Source organism: Erpetoichthys calabaricus, chromosome 3 (assembly GCF_900747795.2).
Source record: "Erpetoichthys calabaricus chromosome 3, fErpCal1.3, whole genome shotgun sequence".
Lineage (NCBI taxonomy): Eukaryota > Metazoa > Chordata > Cladistia > Polypteriformes > Polypteridae > Erpetoichthys > Erpetoichthys calabaricus.
In genome coordinates, this window is record NC_041396.2 from 250870860 (window position 1) to 250890495 (window position 19636).

At 38.1% G+C, this 19636-nt stretch overlaps 1 protein-coding gene across 1 annotated transcript; it reads right to left on the reverse strand.

The window, feature by feature from the left end:
- Positions 1-611: 611 nt before the first annotated feature.
- On the reverse strand, positions 612-15289 carry LOC127527214 (uncharacterized). The gene is made up of 4 exons (XM_051925210.1): positions 12613-15289; positions 6374-6540; positions 6144-6253; positions 612-1805 (listed from the first exon to the last, which is right to left on the reverse strand). Exons 1-4 carry the CDS (start codon positions 15284-15286, stop codon positions 1670-1672), a joined length of 3087 nt encoding a protein of 1028 aa, XP_051781170.1. The 5' UTR covers positions 15287-15289; the 3' UTR covers positions 612-1669.
- Between the last annotated feature and the right edge of the window lie 4347 nt (positions 15290-19636).

Here is a 19636-nt window from a genome sequence, read left to right on the forward strand (position 1 = left end):
TCTGACTATCCCACTTCTTCTTTGCCATCCTCTTCCTCTGTATACTCTACTGTACTTCCCCATTCCTTGACTAGGTTTCCTTTTCCTCCTTCCTCTGTCCAGATGTCACGCCAAGCATGCTTCTTACTGTCACCCTTACTACATCTGCTGTAGTTTACCAGCTGTCTGGTAACTCGTAACTGCCTCCCAGTGCCTGTCTCATCTTCTCCCTAAACTCAACCTTGCAGTCTTCCTTTTCAACTTCCACCATTTGATCCTTGGCTCTGCCCTCACTCCCTTCCTCTTCTTGATCTCCAATGTCATCCTACAGACCACCACCATATCTATGTATGTATTTATATATTTAAAGACCTTCTGTAAAAAGTCACATTTCTCATTGGGACAAATAAAGTTCTCTCTATCTGTCTATCTGTCTACTCAAAACAAGTGCTGCCCCCACCCCACCATCAGCATCCATGTGGTTAGAAGTAAATTATGAGACTGGAGAACAGAGCATTGCCAAGTCATTTCCTAAAACCAGTGCATAGAATGGTGTGACAATAGATGTTGATAAGCAGGCAGGAGAGGAGTCGTGAGTTGCAGATAAGACAGAAATATGTTTATTTAAAACATTTTAAATAAAATCCATAATCCAAAGAGAGTAATTAAAAACAGAAAAAAAGTCTAAAAATACAATTTAAGAAGGAAAAATTAGGCAAAAGTATCCAAAACAAGATTCAGGGACAGATTAAAAGACCATCATGATATTTGAAAGCATTGACAAACTGGGAGATTCAATTAAAGGCTTTTGCACATGAACCACAGTGGTAGAGCACACAGTTCTAGCCAGGCTCTCTCTTTTTATTTCCATTGTCCATCATCCTGCAACCTCAGTGAGATGATCATAGCAAGAGACAAAGATGGGAGTGGCTGGGGAAAATTGGACACAAATGGAGGACTTAAATGTAGAAGCCAAGCCTTGCACTAAAATCTAACAACTCCAGTTTTTTACTTGGTCCTGTCCCACTTTGTCATTCCAAGTTCAGTACAGATACTTTAAAGGTTGCAAGGAGTGCACATTGCGCTAAAGCTTTAAAGATTTCTGGGAGTTGTAGGGGAGTGCACATTAAAACCCTTTTAAGATTTTGCAAATCATCCTGAAAATATTAAAAGTTGATAACTAAATAATAGTAGTGTTAAGCACATAACCTCCTAAGACACTAGAACTGACTTGTCTAATGACCACAGAAACACAGCTACAATTTCTGATTGAGCATAACTGGCAATCCAAGAAACCTTTTGCCCTCATAGAATAAGGCTATTTAAAGTCCTGGAATGCTTCCATGAACATAGCAGTGAAATCAGCTTCATGCAGGGTCCACCCCATTTCACATGATCTTAATGCAACTGAGTAGGATAAGTTGGAACAAACTATTCACAAAACAGGTGCCCCAAGCAACTTTGCTAAAACTAGGGGACATACAGTAAATATGGTAAATTGTTTATAACTAGATATAAGTGACATATTCATGAATAAATGAAAGGTATTTTGAAAGAATTACATATATGTACTAGCCATCATTTCACTTAAAGAAGGATGAATATTTTTTTTTGCCTCCTGCACAGACATGAGAGATGAAAAGCCAGAGGTATAGTCCACTTTTGTAGGAACACATTTATGACATTTTTGTTAGTAGCATGGTGTTTGTTTCAAAGTTTGGAAGTTGGTATCTATTCTTGCGTAGCCCCCATAACCATACTCGCAGACCCATTTTCCATTGGTGATATAAAGCTTCCCTGGGTGAAAACATTCATTATAATAAGACCTGGAAATGATATAAAAAAACATTCTGTGATAAGAGAATTCCACTACACACTACACTACACCTACACATTTCCTATAGATAATGGCAATCACAGTTTATTTCTTACATGCTGTAGTCTAAGAACACATAAAATAGTGGGCAGAATTTTTATAAGGAGTATGTAAAGAGATGAAGTTAGGTGAGGTAGGTGACAGAAATGTTTCATTCTGTGGTATGCAGCAGGTGAAACATTTTCAGTATTGATAGTAGTAATTCAACCAGGAGGTTTCCCACAATACAGTATTTGATCCTTCTTGACTTTTAAGTAGCACAGAATGCACAATCAGTTGAAAAAGCACTTGTCTGGTGCCCCTAGTACTGAAGAAGAGCTACCCGGAACCCAAAAGTGATTGAGAGTAGACCAGAAATGTCTTTATAGCCACATTCCCTACAGATTACCAAAGTTGTGCATGTTGTGACTCTTGATGTGTGAATTTGGATTCATGTAACATTTTATGTTAGGGTGGTGCACTAATCTCTTTGGGATAGTTTTTTTTGATGGTTGCTATGCTGTTACTTGGTTGGATGACTGGGAGTGTTTGACACATGATATCATTACTGTGATAGTAATGGCATTGCACACCTCCAGATTGTTCACAAGAAAAAGACTTGGCGGTATTTCTGGTATTTAGTTCTGAGATTTGTGGTTATGATTTTTTTATTTTAGTTTTATACTATGATTTAGATCTCACATTTTGGCCCTGGCTACATGTATCTTTTTGTCATTTAATGACATTACTTATTTTTTTAGCTATGATTTTGGTTACACGTCTTTTGTTTTGTTTACTGCAAGTTTATGACTTTTGTTCAATGTTTGATACATCTGCTGACTGTATTTTCTGTTTAAACTGCTGTTGCCCTGCACAAGCAGTACAGATACAAAACAAATCATTGCAGTGCATTAAGTGAAAGGAGATAGGATTTTTGCATCTACTTTGACTACAATTTTTCGACAGGATTTTGGGATATGGAATTTTGGTTTTCTCCGTGAATTTTCTGGTTCAGATCTCTGCTTGACTGCAATCTGTGATTTTCTCTCCCATTCCCTGGTCCTTTTCAAAGCTTGTCTTTGTTGAATGACTTTTTTCAACTTCAGGAAGAACAATACAGTTGAGAGAAGAGTTGGTGACAAGCTGTTGACTAGTAGAATAGAAGACAGAAGTGTGAAAGAGGAATGGGAGGTGAGAAAGAGGAGACTTTGGAAAGATACACAGGAACAGGGGCATTTCTACAATAAGAGAGAGGGGGATACAACAAAATAAGTAACACACTTCTCTTCATAATTTAATTTATTTCTGAAATGCCTATAACAACCATAATCTTTGCCCTATTAAACATTTTTTTCCAATTTTGTTTTTATCATATACTCAATGTAATTAAGGTGGTAAATATAATAAAGCCACCAATGATGTGGCTTTTGTTTTAAAATATTTATAATTTTGATGTCTAAAAATTATTGAGACTTTGGGGGTTTTTAGAGGTCAAGAAATCTTGTGGTCACATTGTTTTTTGTACTTAACACATTTTAAGAAATGTTGAAAATAAATAGCATTGTTCTACAACAGATATTGTTTTTCCACATGGGTGCCACCATTTTGAGAGTTATTTGTAAGGTTAACAAAAATTTTGTACTGCATGACAGCACTGGGTTGAGGGTGAAAACATTAAGGCATGAACTTTGTAATCGTCCAAGATATTGGATTTTCTCAAGAGATCTTTGCGTTATTCTTGGTTGTTATTGAATTCCTTGTTATCAGTATTTTAATATTATTTTCAATATTTTTTGACTATGATGTATTATTTGGCTCTGGTTACATGTTCTTTTGATTTTTAATTATCAAACTTTCCTGCATCGTTTTCCTGCCTACTTTTCTTGATACATTATTTGCATAACTTTTCGTTTTTCTGATTGAGCAACACATGGCAAGAACAGGAGTTTAACTGTACAGTCAGCATGAGGTCAGAAGAGTGAGGTCTTGTTTTATGAACATGCTGGTATTCTATGAAGGAGCAACAAAAGGGTATGATCAAAGTGGAGCAAATTGGAATTTAAGGTGATATTTGTAGATGGGTGCAATATTGGCTCAGACGCAGGAAGCAGACAGTTATGGTGCAAGGAACCTTAACAGAATTGGGTGATGTTGAGTGGTGTTCCATAGGGGTAAGTGGTAAGGCTGCCGCTATTTTAATATATATATATATATTCACGGCATTCGTAGTCTGTGTCACAATCTGATTGTATGAGTGGTTACCTACCAGGTAACGCTTGTGGTTGGCCAGCAAGTCTGCTAACATCCGCCACGGTGCCCTCAGTTGTGAGAAGCAGATCATAGAATGGTTGAAATAGTTTACTGTCAAATAATGCAAAGAGTACGCGACACGTGTTTCGCCCTAATTCTGGGCTCATCAGGCGTAAACACTCTACTACACTCCCTCTCGGGAATCGAACCTCGGACATCAGCGGCGAAGCCCCTAACGTTGCGCCATGGCGTGTGGTTCGTTAATTTGACAGCATGTAGATCAGGGTAATTACATTCACGGCATTCGGATGTTAGCAGACTTGCTGGCCAACCACAAGCGTTACCTGGTAGGTAACCACCCATACAATCAGATTGTGACACAGACTACGAATGCCGTGAATGTAATTACCCCGATCTACATGCTGTCAAATAAACGAACCACACGCCGTGGCGCAACGTTAGGGACTTCACCTCTGGCGCTGACATCCGAGGTTCAATTCCCGAGAGGGAGTACAGTAGAGTTTGTACTCCTGATGAGCCCAGAATTTGGGTGAAACACGTGTCGCGTACTCTTTGCATTATTTGACAGTAAACTATCCTTCCATCCATCCATTTTCCAACCTGCTGAATCCGAACACAGGGTCACGGGGGTCTGCTGGAGCCAATCCCAGCCAACACAGGGCACAAGGCAGGAACCAATCCTGGGCAGGGTGCCAACCCACCGCAGGACAGTAAACTATTTCAACCATATATATATATATATATATATATATATATACTGTATATATAAATGCTTTGGATAGGAATATAAATAACAAGCTGGTTAAGGCTGCAGATGATCCCAAGCTATTATGACAGGCAGAATATCTTGAATCTCTTGAATCATTACAGAGACTTGGACAGCATGTAGGCTTGGGCAGATTTGTGTGCAGATGCAATTTAATGTAAGTAAATGTAAAGTATTACTTTGTTATGTATGAATACACAATAGGAGGTCTGAAAACTGAAAGTACACCTTATGAGAAGGATTTAGGAGTCATAGTGTACTTGACACTATCAGCTGTTTTAAAGATTAAATAGCATGATGTGTAGAGTACAAGTCCAAGGAGGTTATGCTGAAGCTTTATAATGAGGCCTCATCTGGAGTACTGGGAACAATTTTGGTCTCCATGCTACATAAAGTACATACAGTAGCAGTGCTGGAAAAAGTTCAGAGAAAAGTGACTAGGCTACTTAAAGAGTTACAGGGAATGAGTTATGAGGAAATATTAAAAGAGCAGAGCCTTTTCAGTTTAAGCACACAAAGATTAAGAGGAGACATGATTGAAAAGTTTAAAATTATGAAGGGAATTAGTACAGTCGATCGAGACTGCTACTATAAAATGAGTTCATCAAGAACACAGGGACACCGTTGAAACATTCTTAGGGGTAAATTTCAAACAAATATTTGAAGGTTATCTTTACACAGAGAACCATAGACACATGGAATAAGATACCAAGTAGTGTGGTAGACAGAAGGACTTTAGGGACATTGAAAACTTGACTTGATGTTATTTTGGAAGAAATAAGTGGATAGGACTGGCGAGCTTTGTTGGGCTGAATGGCCTGTTCTCATCTAGATTGTTCTAATGTTCTAAAAAATTACTTAAATCAATAAACAAAACAATGTGAATAAATCTGCAGTATTATTATTTAAAATGATGAATATCAGATCTTAGCTTTAGAATGGTTTGCAACATTGGATCAGTAGTTGAAGTGTTTATATAATGGAGTCTTGTGCATAGTCCAGGCAGATGAATCTATATTAGTTTAATGCTGCTGGTACATCATTTATCAGTGCGATATCACTTGGTGAATGGAGGTGTGTGGGGTCTGAAATATTGAAAAGTGCTTTCTTCAGGCATTTCTCAATATAAATGTCCTATATGTATCAGGTGTATTCCTATGTCACTACTGTGATTGGCAAAAGATTACAACAAAAGCATGGCATGAGGCATATTAACCTCCAGTCCTACATCTTTACCCAGCCCTCCTCTGGAAGTAATCTAATATGACCTACCTGCAGACGTAGAGTTTCACACCACCTGTTGTATCAACATATACAAGCTTATCTGTAACCCCATTGACCCACTTCATACCTTGTCGTCCAGAACAAGGGTAAAGTAGCATCTGAAAAATCAATATGCCAAAGGAGCTGTAATTGTATAGTCTGTGTTTCTGAAGAACAAAACCAACCAATATTTGCTTCACTTCTAGGTTGTGTTATCAGCAATAATTATCAGGCTTTACCTCAAAAGAGAAGCTTTCAATTTCTTTGCCTCCAATGCCATAGTTGCACATGACACCCCTTCTAGAGTTTATAAGCTTCCCAGAATGCCAGGAGCCATCAGATGCTTTTGATCTACATACATACATGTTAATACCCCAGGATGGCACAAAGGCTCCAACCACAGCATCTGCAAGAGAGGAGCAGAATAAGTAGTAATGAAAACAACAGTAAACATCAGCAAAAAGAAAATACCAGGGATGGAAATGACCATAAAGTTCCATCCTTCCATATGTAATTGATACCTTCTTTTGATGTATTCACTTAAATTAAACTAGTTTGAGTTATGGAAAATGACTGAAATTATATGAAGAATGCTGTTCAAGAATATAGTATGTTTACGCTGTGTTCCTGTTTTCTCATTGGTTTAATTATTTTGAATTTTTCTTTATCTAATTTTCTTGGTCTTTTGTGGTTAGCTGTTTCCTTTGTTACATGTTGTTGATATCGCTGAGTAGCCTACAAATAGCAATGCCACGTGCATGCAAATACATTACTATGCACTATGTCAAAAAAAATATTTTAAATACAAATACAGGTGTAGAGTGGACCTAGCTTGTCAGATCTTTGGAAGAACAAGAAGAGGTTATTTTAAATTCTGAAACTTTGGTTGAGGGTCTCTTTGGTTGCATAGAGGTTAGTGCTGCTGCTTTATGGAACCAGCATTCTGGGTTTCCATCCCACACTTAGATATTGTCTGTAGATGTACTTAGATATTGTGGAGTCTGTACATTCTACTTTGGTCTGTAAGGGATATCCACTGAGTCCTACAGTTTTCCTCCCCTATCCCAAATGATGTGCAGGGTTAGCTAGATTATCACTTTCAAATGTGTGTATGTGTATGTGTGTGGGACCAATCAAGACCATTCCTAGAAGGGTACAGGCCTGGGGACTTCTAGTATGGTCAATTATATTATTTATATATTGCATTTCTACACATCAAAACATTTGTATCTGAACCAAGGCGTAGAGTTCACATGAAGTCTCACTGCTTTGGATATAACAAATTGTGGAAATGAGCAACTATCATTATAAGCAGAGTTAACTAACTAAAAAGAATTTCACTGCAGTTAACTGATGCAAAGTGACTGATTAATCTGTTGCTGTAAGCTTTCAAATCCATCCATCCATCCATTATCCAACCCGCTATATCCTAACACAGGGTCACAGAGGTTTGCCTACCAAAATATGCAATGGTATGATTTGTTGAACATTGAAGTGATGTGAAGGTGGACTGATACCTAGAAATGGTCCAAGTTACCAATACTTGTCTGGCCTCTTCAGATCGGTGTACAGGCGATTAATCATTGACTGCCTGATTTCCAGGGATTAAAGTCAGCTGACCAACAAGCTGACACAAGGAATCTAAGAGCAGTTCTAAGAATGACATTGGTAGAAAAATTGCCCCATCTTGCTTCTGGGCATTGAAGTTGTCACATCTGACAGTGGCACAGATAGAATGAAACATTCTGCATAACTATGCTCAAGCTCTGTGAAGACAGATTAATAATTTTCCAGAGGTCATAGGTACTGTATAGGAAGAAAAAATGCTGGTCTTTTAAGGTGAGTGACATCCACAATGTTCATGGTTTTCCTGATTTTCTAAGTTTGGGTAATTTAATAATTTTTTTTTTGCAGAGCTGAATAACCTTGCATTTTCATAGTTGTGACCATATTGTTATCAGTTGCTGCAGCACTTGCCATTCATATGATCTATGTTGCTCAAGATACTAAGTTACAATGTTGCCTTGATAAAAAGACGAAGTTGTGCTTCAGCTGGCATTCAGGTATTTAGAAAAGGAGAATGAATGGCTGCTTACAATTCTAACATTGCTAACATTTCTTCACTTTGGCCCTTGACTTTTAAATAGATATGATCAGTAGTTTAGATGCAGCTTGGGAACAGTAAAGAGTCTGCGATTATTACTCTGTGTAACTTATTTCCGTTCTACTCCTTCATAGTCCGAGAACGTGTGAACTGGATCACTAGCCCAGAGGAAGATGTGAAGTGATTTGCCAGGACCAGTGGAGGTGTCTCATTTACAGCCACCATAGGAGCAGTTAGACTCCCTTCCTCTGCTAACATATTTTAAATGAATTGTATTATTTGTTTATTTTCAAGAAATTCATTAGAAATCAGTGATATCTGTTGGAACAGGTGGTGGTGGTGGTGGGGGGGGGGAGGGGGTCATAGAGTCTACAGGAACAAGTTGGAGCATGATTTAAAAAAAGAGTCCCATACATACAGTAGCTCTAAATTGCCCCATCAAACCTACTGGAAAAAATCACTTAAAAAAAAAGACACAAACCCACAAAATTCAACACACCTGGAATATGCAATAACTTGCACACACAAACAACATCTTATGTATTTCAAATTTGAAATTGTCAGGAGGTACTATGTAACACTTAAAAGAAAATACAAACACTTAATCGATATTGACCATGCTATAAATCAACCCCGGGTAAGGACCTGCTAGCCATGCTAACTACTGCACTAATGTTGTAAACCATTGAATTCTTAACATTTTTGAACCCTTTTAAACTAATCTAAAGGTCACAGAGGGTTGAGCCACTTCAATCATCCCTAATGTGCAGCATCTACCTGGATGATGTGACGACAGCCATTTTTGGGCCAGTATGCTGAACACACGTTAGCTGTTAAGAGGTGAATGGGTGAGAGATAGTTAGCCATTTAGAGACAGGGAAAGATTAGGGAGCCAGAAAGACTAGGCCATGATGGGCAATTTAGCCAGAATGTCGGGAAACACCCTACTCATTTAAAATGATGTCCATTAACCTTTAATGACCACAGAGAGTTAGGACCTTAGTTTTTTTTTTATTATTTTATTGAATTTAGATTTGATTACATTAGATTACTTATTTATAAAAGCACATTTAAAGCAAAAGAGGTTGTGCCAAAGTGCTGTAAAAAGAAGCATTAAAATAAATGCAAACAATCATGCAGAAGCAGATTAATAAAACAACCATTAATAACATCCACCATAATCCCATTATACACAGTGAAAGGTGGAAGAAAACAAGTAGCTTTTAAGCCGACTTTTAAAAACCTCGATAGAGGATTAAGACCTAATCTGAAAAGGCAAAGCCTAAGAGCAACGACTGAGATAGCTCTGTCTCTCACAGACTTTAGCCGAGATCTTGGTGGCAACCTTTTTAGCAGCTCCGTGTACGAGTTCATTTTTCTACTTATTATTTTTCTCTTTTTTATTGATCACTCCTAGATGTGAATTTCCCCTTGGGATTAATAAAGTATCTATCTATCTATCTATCTATCTATCTATCTATCTATCTATCTATCTATCTATCTATCTATCTATCTATCTATCTATCTATCTATCTATCTATCTATCTATCTATCTATCTATCTATCTATCTATCTATCTATCTAGGGTGAAAGAGGTCACAGCTTTGTTTTGGAGTAAGACCATGCAAGGCTTTAAAAACAAACAAAAAGATTTTAAAATCACTGCGACATCTCACCAGTAGCCAATGGAGAGAGGCTAAAATGGGGGAGATATGATCCTCTTTTCTAGACCCAATTAAGAATCTAGCTGCAGCATTTTGAAGCAGCTGAAGGCATGACAGAGAAGATTTTGGCAGTCCCACATATAAGGAATTACAATAATCTAGCCAAGATGTAATAAAGGCATGAATGACTCTTTCCAAGTCCTTCTGTGAAACAAAAGGATTTTAGTTTAGAAATTTGCCTCAGTTAGTAAAACTGAACTTTACTATCGTGGAGATTTGTTTATCAAAACGACTCGAAGATGATACCTAGGTTTCTGACATCATTATGAATCAATGCTGCCGATTTCAACTACAGATGTGGTAGGACCAAAAATAGTGACCTCTGTTTTATTTTCATGTAGTTATAAGAAATTTTGTGCCATCCAATATTTAATATCCTCAAAGCATTTCAACAGTTTTTTTTACAGATGAAGTGTTATCAGTTTATTAAAAACAAGCAACATTCCATACAAGCAAAGTCAAGCTTGACAAAACTAAGTTAAAATCAAATCAAATTTTACATCTCACATCTCTCTCAGGACAACACCATTTTTATAGTGCAGTATCCCCAACATTGGGATCCACATTCAGACCACAGCTTACCACATCCAAGTACCGGCTAAGCTTAAAACACATGCTTTCCTTCAGGAGGATAATCTGTCCTAAAGTGCATGTGGTATGTCTGCTGGATATCTTGTAACTGGTGTCACGTGCATGCGCATAGGGGGCAGCTTAAGGGCTCTGGTGATTGTAATAAACCACCACTACACTGTGTTCTAATGCCTATTCTCTTCCTCCCTCTGCAGACCAGATAATTGACAACTATAACATCTCTGACATCACTTCTGGTGTCCGTTCGTCTGGACCTGCCTCTTCCTGACGGAAGGACAAATGATCAGAAGTTTGAACATTTTGAAATCAGTTCACTTTGGAACTCCCATCTGAAAAGATATGCTTTGCAATTATTGCTTGTTTTTTTGCTTTTCAATTATATGGGGTCACGAGGTAGTGCCCCAACTCTTTATTGTATTCTGTCTAATCTCTTACACTGGTTACTAACTCAGCTTGTTTTTCCTCACTGGAGTCGTTGAGCGAATATGGCATATAACTGATTAATCTAGTCATGTCTTGTAAGTGCCTAGGCTAGCAGGGTCCCTTGAAGAATGTCAACTGTAATGGGTGTCTTACTACTGGACTGGCCGATCACACCTGCCCTCTTGACTTGCATCAATGGCAGTTAATATCATGTAACTGGCCAGTCTGGTCACCTGACTAGCATTACATCACATGATTTTTCCAGGGAGTTTTCAGTCGCAGACATCTTAGCAATTTTGGGGCAGTTGCAGTGCATTTCTGTGATGTCCATTAACAAAGTATGACATACCCAGAGACGAGTGTTGGGAAATGTTGCTTCTAAAAGTAACTTCATTACATTGCTCATTAATTATAAAAAAAATGACTAAAAATGTTACATAGTCAGTTGTTATAAAATGTAATGCATTACAAACAGTGCATTATTAATACATTATTTGTTCTCCTTTAGTATGAAAAACTACATGTTTCACTGGCCAGCATATGTTATTAAATTCTAAACCTATGAACATTCATGAAACTGACCAGTAACTCAGTCACGTTCCTCAGGTGGCCAAGACCTATCTGAGAGATCAGCAATTGTAATTGTCAAGTTTGACATCCCCTCCAACTAGACATCATTTAATGTGACACTGGCAAAAGACTACAGTGATCTGGCCACTTGGTAGCCTGACTTGTGCAACTGACTGGTATCAGTAGGACAGAATCTCTTGTAAGTAATTAGGCTGGTGACCTGGCTTATATAGTTTATACTGGTTGTTGTAAAAGACACCGGTTGACTGGCGTCCTGGCCATGGTGGATGGTTCCCTACCTAGCAAGGAAACCATGATAAAGGAAAGACCTGGATGGATGGGCATCCTGACTAGATTGGTTAATGGTACTTTTCCCTGTCAGAAGGCCATTATATGGGAAGAACAGAGGGCAACTGCCTCCTGAGACTTTGTGCTCCCCCAGAAAAAATCTGCCTGTTATAATCTCGACACTTTAAACATAATACTAATAAATGAGTCATGGTTTCTAAAATTGAAAGACCACCAGTCAAAGTAGATTCAAATTTGTGCTTAAAGTTATTAATAAAACATGACTCGCAATAAAATTTGTTCCAAAAAGGGTTTATGAACCACTGGACTTTCAAATCACCAATAAAGTAACAATGTAAGTAATATGAAATAAAAGAAGATGGCATTTCTCTCTGCTGTGTGTCAGTCATATTGATTAATCATATTAAATATAGCTATAAGTGAAAAATGCCTCCTAGTTACCCTCCCTAGGTTAGTCAATTCATTCATTCATTGTGGCAAAAGAGAAAAGAAACAAATTCCAGTTGTGTTATGATGAGTTCAGCCACATTAGACAAGATATAAAAGACCCACCCATACTAGCCACTTTCTCCATTACATCCTTTAATTCGATCAATGAAAGTATAGCAAGGCCATAAATTATGGGAAAATAAAAAAGAAACGTCTCACAGAAGGCCAAACAACTCATATAAACTCCCTGATCAGCTCTAGACGTAGTAATAATTTTTACATTTTAAATGTCAGCTCCCATAATCAAACACCTTGTGGCAGTACTCACTCCTTTGGATGGAATTGGTAGCAATCCACCTAAGAACTGCATAGGTGCAGCCACGGCGAGGATCATCTCCAGACCAGCCCGATTTACAAGTGCACCTCTGCTGGTTGGAAACTGTTGTGCAGGCTGTGTTTACACCACAGGGGTTGTTGCCAGAACTGCATCCATCTTCACACATCTTTTTGAAAGAATTGCAGACTTCATTTGATTGACAGGCAGAGTGAGCCAAGCAATTTTGGCAAGGACTGGGGTTTATGGCTTCACAGGGTGGCTTGTTGCAGGTGAAGGTTTTCTGAGTGGTACCATCACTGTAGGCCCAGTATGAGTTGCATGTCATTTTGCAGACAGTTTCTGTCCCAACAGTCTTACAGTCTGTGATTCCATTACGCGGGTTTGCATAGCACACAGGAATGGCACTCCACTTGCCTTGGCTGCATTTAACTGTGATCGGAAACGCCCCTAATTTTTCTCCACAAGACAACTTGACCTGTAGGCCTTCAGTGGTATGATATAAGTCACTGCAGAAATTGTTGACTAGTGACTTGGCATCAAGGGGTCCACAGCCATTTTTATTGAAGAGACGCCACTGGTTGAAGACTGTAATATTAAACTGTTTTTTGGCATCATCTGCTTTGTTGGGCTGTTTAGACAAAAGCAAATATTTAATCCAAGTTAAGTGAGATTCCTTCTGAAGTGCAAACATGTACCGTACAAAAGTGTCAATTTTAACCTTGTAGTCTGAGGAACAGGCTATGGCTGGCGATTGGGGGTTTTTAGTTAGCAAGATCTTACGGTACATATCAAGAATGTTAAGCTCATCTCCAAAACCTGCCCCCATCATCATTGAGTTATAATTATCAGCCAGGAAGCTGAATGTTGTACTGCAGAACTGCTGGTTCATGTCATGCAAAAAATCAACAGCTGAGAGTATGTTGTCCTCCAGGCGCTTGTTTTGACTGATGAGAAACTGCAGCTTGGATATGGTCGAACTATATTTTACCAAGACTTGTGTCCATTCTATCTGGGACTCCATTGATTTTGCTAGTAAGGTGGTATACTCTTTCAAGTTCTTCACACTGTAAAAGATTGATGTAAGATCGGGAACAGGATGGATGGTGATAGAATTGATGAAATCCTTGACTGTCTCCCACCTGATGTCATCCAAGACCTGCTGGGTACATGATGGGCCATAGTAAAGATGGCTACAACTACAATACTCTCCCATGGTGTTTGGGATGGGCTTGCACATTCCATTCTCACAAGAAGATTTAGAGCATGGAGAAGTCAGTGCTTCTTCTTTCCCTCTTAGAATGACAGTGAACATGTTCAGTCTACATGATGCTTGTATCATGGCTTTATTATCAGTCTGTCTGTAATAATTGTGATCCAAAACTGCATGCATTGCAATTATGTTGCTCATTTGCTCATTGTTGAACATTGCTTCTGATAGAGGAGGATAATTCAATAAGGTAGCTGAAAGGCATGCACGCTTAGACAGTTCCTTTTGGATTTGTTCCTTTATCTGGTCATTAATTGGTGCTCCCTTCTCTCTATGAAAGATGAAGACCTTGGCTTTATTTTGAATATTTTTTACAATATAATTTCCGGCTGCAAACTTATATTTTGAATCATTTTCGTAAGCAATAACAATCCACTCATACCAATCGAATTTCTTGTCTAAATGGTTCTTGATCAATGATGCCAGTTCTTTGGTGTCAGACCATGATGACAACCCAATCTCATCCACATCTATCTTTGCCTGTTCCTCATATTTATCAATACACTCAGTCATGGCCTTTTCTACTGCTGCAAGCACATTTGCTAATTTCTCCACACAGTCCTTAGCCTTGGCCTCACCATCAAAGCCCTTGAGCGCATAGTAGTACAAGTTAAGCTGCATGCCTTTGAACATGAGTGCTGTGAAGTGTGCTGCAAACTGTGTAACAACATTGAAGTCTCGCTTGAATTTCTCATTAACCAGATCGAGTAGGTTTTCAGTGAGGGACAACTCCTTTTGCGTGAGGTATCGGTAGAAGTTCTCGATACTACTCTCGGTGCTGGTGCTCTCAAAGTAGCTGGTAAATTGCTCTGCAAGTCTTGTCTTTTCCTGATTTGTTTTTACCAGTATTGCCTTCTCCCTGAACTCATTAAACTTCATCCAAGCATTCTGTATTTTTCTTTCATCCTGTGAATAAATACTGGTATATGAGTACCACTTGACATCCTTTTGTAGTGTGCTGATGTCCAAAGAAATTACATCAAGTTTTCGATTAACCTCTGCAAACTGTTCCTTCATGAAGTTCATTAAAGGATCCTGCTGGGGAATAAATGCCAGAATGAAGCTGATGAATGCAGCAGCAAAGCTGAAGGCAGACAGGGCTTTTGTCAAAACATTCACTGTTTTCACAATGGCAGACACGGCTTTGCCGACTGAATTCTTCACTGTTTTTAACATAGAAGCCTGGGAGTTTGCTGGGAAGATTAGCTTCACTGCAGTCTGGGCTGCTTCCGCTTTGTCTTTGGATGTAGTTTTCAATACTTCTAGTGCTGAAATACCTTCAACTAGGGTATTTAGGCCCTTGTCCACTTTGTCCCGTGTATATTCTGGTAGCTCAGCATTACATCCCCCATAAGAAATGAGGTACAAGAAGAAGATTGCCCACTTTTTAGCTGACATGACGTTTCCCTTAAAAAACAAATAATAATTATTGTAACATTTTCAGATGTTTAACATCAAAGCATAAGGGAAGATTGATATGATTTATTAGTCATTACCTTTCCCAGACCTTGTACAAACTTCAAACTCAGGACTAGTGACAAATATGGAAGTGGTGTAGCCTAACAATAAAAGCTGATGCCTGAAAATGGTGATTGATTGAGTCTTCACTTTGAAAAATGGAGAGGAGGAGATCTTGTATATATATACTTGTGCTACATGTCACTATCCATCTACAATACAAACCAAGGTTCTTTTTTACATGCAGAGAGTGAATATCACCCCTCTTCAAAAACTGAACCAAAGACAAACTACTACTCATATGGCTACTGGGACTTTTGAATATGAAGGCTGCTTATCTTAAAACAGTCTTGAGTCTGTTTATACTAATCCTTGTTGCAGCTAATCCTCTGTGATAAACACTCTTATCTCGCTGAATTGATGATTTCTGATAATTGTAACAATATAATAAGTTTTGCTTCATTTGTTCAGTGCTTTTGCTGCCTCAATATTCCTATTGTCTAGAACTAGGCCTGGGAAGGGAGCCTCTGTTTCAACTATGGATAACTGATCTTGTCTTCCAGGAGGTGCTTTAAGGTAAAAGGTGTAACAACAGCCAAGGGCCCTTTGGCCAAGTCCTCCGCTTACAATCCCTGGACAGATTCTAGAATGGTAAGGGTTTTGAATAGCGATTTTTTCTCATTAAAGGCTATTAGAGTACAGCACCATCAAATGTTATGCAAAACAATTAAAAAGCTTCCCTCTGTAATTTAACTTATTACTAAACTGTTTACAACAACCCTAAGCATAATGTTTTAAGCGTTTTGTTTCTATTTTTATCCATATGTGAAATGCAATGTCTTAGACTTTGTAGAATGTGAAATTGTCTTTTTCCTGGGTGCTGCAAGTCTGTGTGGCTAAAGGGACCAGTTCTGTTGGCCCTGCTATATTTTTAGGCTTAAAATTAGGGCTGCTTTCTTTTTTGTTTTGTGCCTTCCACCACCCTAACCTATTGTCTGTGTGGGCAGAGCAAAAACTTTAGATTCATCAAAAATTTCAATCTCTGGTTTTCGACAGATCTCAACGTTTTAGGGTCCCCTGATACCAAAAACATTGATATCTAAATGATGGGTGTGTGTCTGTGCATCACAGTTTCTTGAGGAAGGTTTAGAGCTAAAATAGCAGGATGGAAAAATACCAAACTCAAAACTTAGGCCTGTTATGAGATGATGATGTGCTGATTAGTTTTTGTGCCAAATCGTGCAAGAGAAAGAGGCACTCCAGAGAAACTCTCAAATACCGTAATTCTGCAATTAATTATGAATTCTTCTTGTCAACTGCTATTGTAATGACCTATTTTTGATGAGAAAAATCAGCATCAGATCATTAAATAATTACCGAAATGTTATAGAACTTGTTCCTAGGGCGCAAAGCCTACTGGCCCTCATGTCCAAATTTTTTAATTATGCATTTGCACCTACAGTTCAAGTTTGTAGTGCAATTATAATCTTTTTATATGTAAAGCAATAAGATAGTTGTCTGCCTGGCATCCTTACCTAGGTGTAATGTCATGCAGAGTCCATTGAACAAAGGCAACTACTAAGATACTATGAATATACTAAATTCTGCACCGTATGTGCGTTTGTCTGGGCATCTTGTTGTCTGGTGTCAGAGCTGGAATGTCCAAAGAAGAAAGGTAACAAGATACAAAAAGAAAGAGGAATGTAAGGCATATCTAGTGAACAGAAGTTTGAAAATATATGATGCAATCGATACAGATTTGCCATTGTACCATTAAGCTTGTTTTAATAAACAGTCATTTTGCTATATTCTAGTATATTATATTAGCACAATGCATCGAGCATAAGATATTTTGCTGATTAGAATGGGTCTGAGCAGCCTTTTGATCTTGAACCGAGGATGACTGCCTGACTGTACCAAATTTGATAAAGTCATCAAGGAAACCTTATGCCTTTGTGGATAAAAAACCCACATTATAATGCTACTGTTTCACAGAAGAACAGAGTCCTGATGTAGAAAGAAGAGGCATGTATGCAGAAAATAGTTCCCCATGTCCCAATCCACTGTACTAATTCCCTTCATAATTTTAAACACTTCAATCAAGTCTCCAATTAATCTTCTTTCACTTAAACTGAAGAGGCTCAGCCCTTATAATCTTTCTTCATAATTCATACCCTGTAGCCTTGGAATCAACTTAGTTACTCTTCTCTGGACTTTTTCTACCGCTTCAATGTCTCTTTTATAGTCTGGAGACCAAAACTGTATGCAGTACTCCAGAAGAGGCCACACCAGTGCATCATAAAACTTCAGCATAACCTCCTTGGACTCATACTCTACACATCGTGCTATATAACTTAACAATTTGTTAGCCTTCTTAATGGCTTCTGAACCCTTTCTGGAAGCAGTACTTTCAATTTCCAGATCTCCCATTGTGTATTCAAACCTACCATTTTTACTTCCTATGTGTAATACTTTCCCTCTGTTAATGATTCAATGGATTCAAGATTATCTGCCCATCCTCCTTGGTTGGTATCATCAACAAACTTAAGCAGCTTGTTATTTAAATTCCTATCCATGTCATTAATATATTAAAATGGCAGTGGCCCTAGCACTAACCCATGAGGGACACCATTCTCAATGTCAGCCAATTCTGATAGGGTTCCTCACCCCATCATCCTCTGCTTCCTGTGTCTGAGTGAATTCTGCACCAATCTAAAAACATCACCCTGAACTCCCACTTCTTTTAGTTTCTTTCACAACCTCTCAAATATCACCTTATTAAATGTTTTCTGAAAGACCAGGTAAATAATATCATATGCACCACATTGATTGTATCTTTTTGTTGCTTCCTCATAGAATTCCAGCATGTTGGTAAAACATAACCTCCCTCTACTGAACCCATTCTGACTGTTCAGTAAAACTCCTATTCTTGCCATGTGTTGCGCAATCTTATCCTTAATAATTCTCTCCTTTAATTTACCTCTTCTCTCTAACACATAACAGTTACTCAAGAACTGATTATTTCTTCATAGACAATAATTTTTTGCTCAATATCAAATTTTGTAAGTACGACACTATTGTTATGTCCAACTACACCCCTCTGATTATGAAACTTACTATACCCTACACCAGGGGTCTCCAACCTTTTTTCCCCTGAGAGCTACTTTTACAAAATGAAAATGGCCAAGAGCTACTCATGTTTTCTAACATTTATTCTCATAGCTTATTTCAACCCAAACAAACTGAATAATCTTGTTTTGCCTGAACATTTACACAATGTTGGTGTCCACAACTCACATTTTGCATTAAAACATCACAAAAAAATATTTAGTTCATTGTATCTCACACTATTGAATTAAAACATGAATGCTGTCAAAACAAAACAATGCAATTACAAATACACAGCTATTACTTATTCATTTGTCATTTTGTTACATGTCACTGTTTCATTTCACATGTCCAGTTGCATGTGTGATGTGTTTTTTAGTTAGTGAGATGACTGGCACTGCATGGATTCAACAAGAGAGGTGTATGGTGGAGTGTAGCCACTCAGGTTCACTCTTCTGGAGTCATTTCAGTGTTCATCTGTCAGTCTTGTTCTGAACTTTGATTTCATGACATTCATGTCAGACTCACAGAGGTATGGAGACCCAAACAAAGCAGACATTTTCAGAGCTTCTTATAGTTATATGGATCTAGTAAGCTCCAGAAATACTGAGAATACTGTTGAGACTTTAACTACACATTATTTTGAAGGTTTACTAATATATAATATATAAAATTCAATGTCTGTCTGTCTGTCTGTCTGTCTGTCTGTCTGTCTGTCCGTTTTTCACGAGAGAACTACTTAACGGATTTGGATTGGGTTTTTTTCTATAATTTGCTTGAACATTCTGGTTGATTTTGCGACTTTTCTCATTTCTCTATGTATCATAGTTCGATTGCGGTATTGATTTATTTGCGCGAATCTGAGATCCACGCAGCGGGCCGAGGGGAGGGGCCTTCCTCACTCACTCGCCAGCTTCAGGGAGTGTTCCCTAACTCCGCTTAGCAAGAGAAAGAGAGAACAATTGAATTCAACTTTGTTTGATATTTAAAATAAAGTGTTACTTAGGTCTTGATGAGTTTGAGTGGGACATTCTCTTATGCGTATGCCACATTGAATAGATAGATTGCAATTCAGATTTGTGTTAAAAGGACCGTGATATGATTTTTTGGATCGGCCACCCCTAATTTGACTAATCAAGTTTTCAAATTATGTAGGATTCATTAACCCTTTGGCGAGCTACT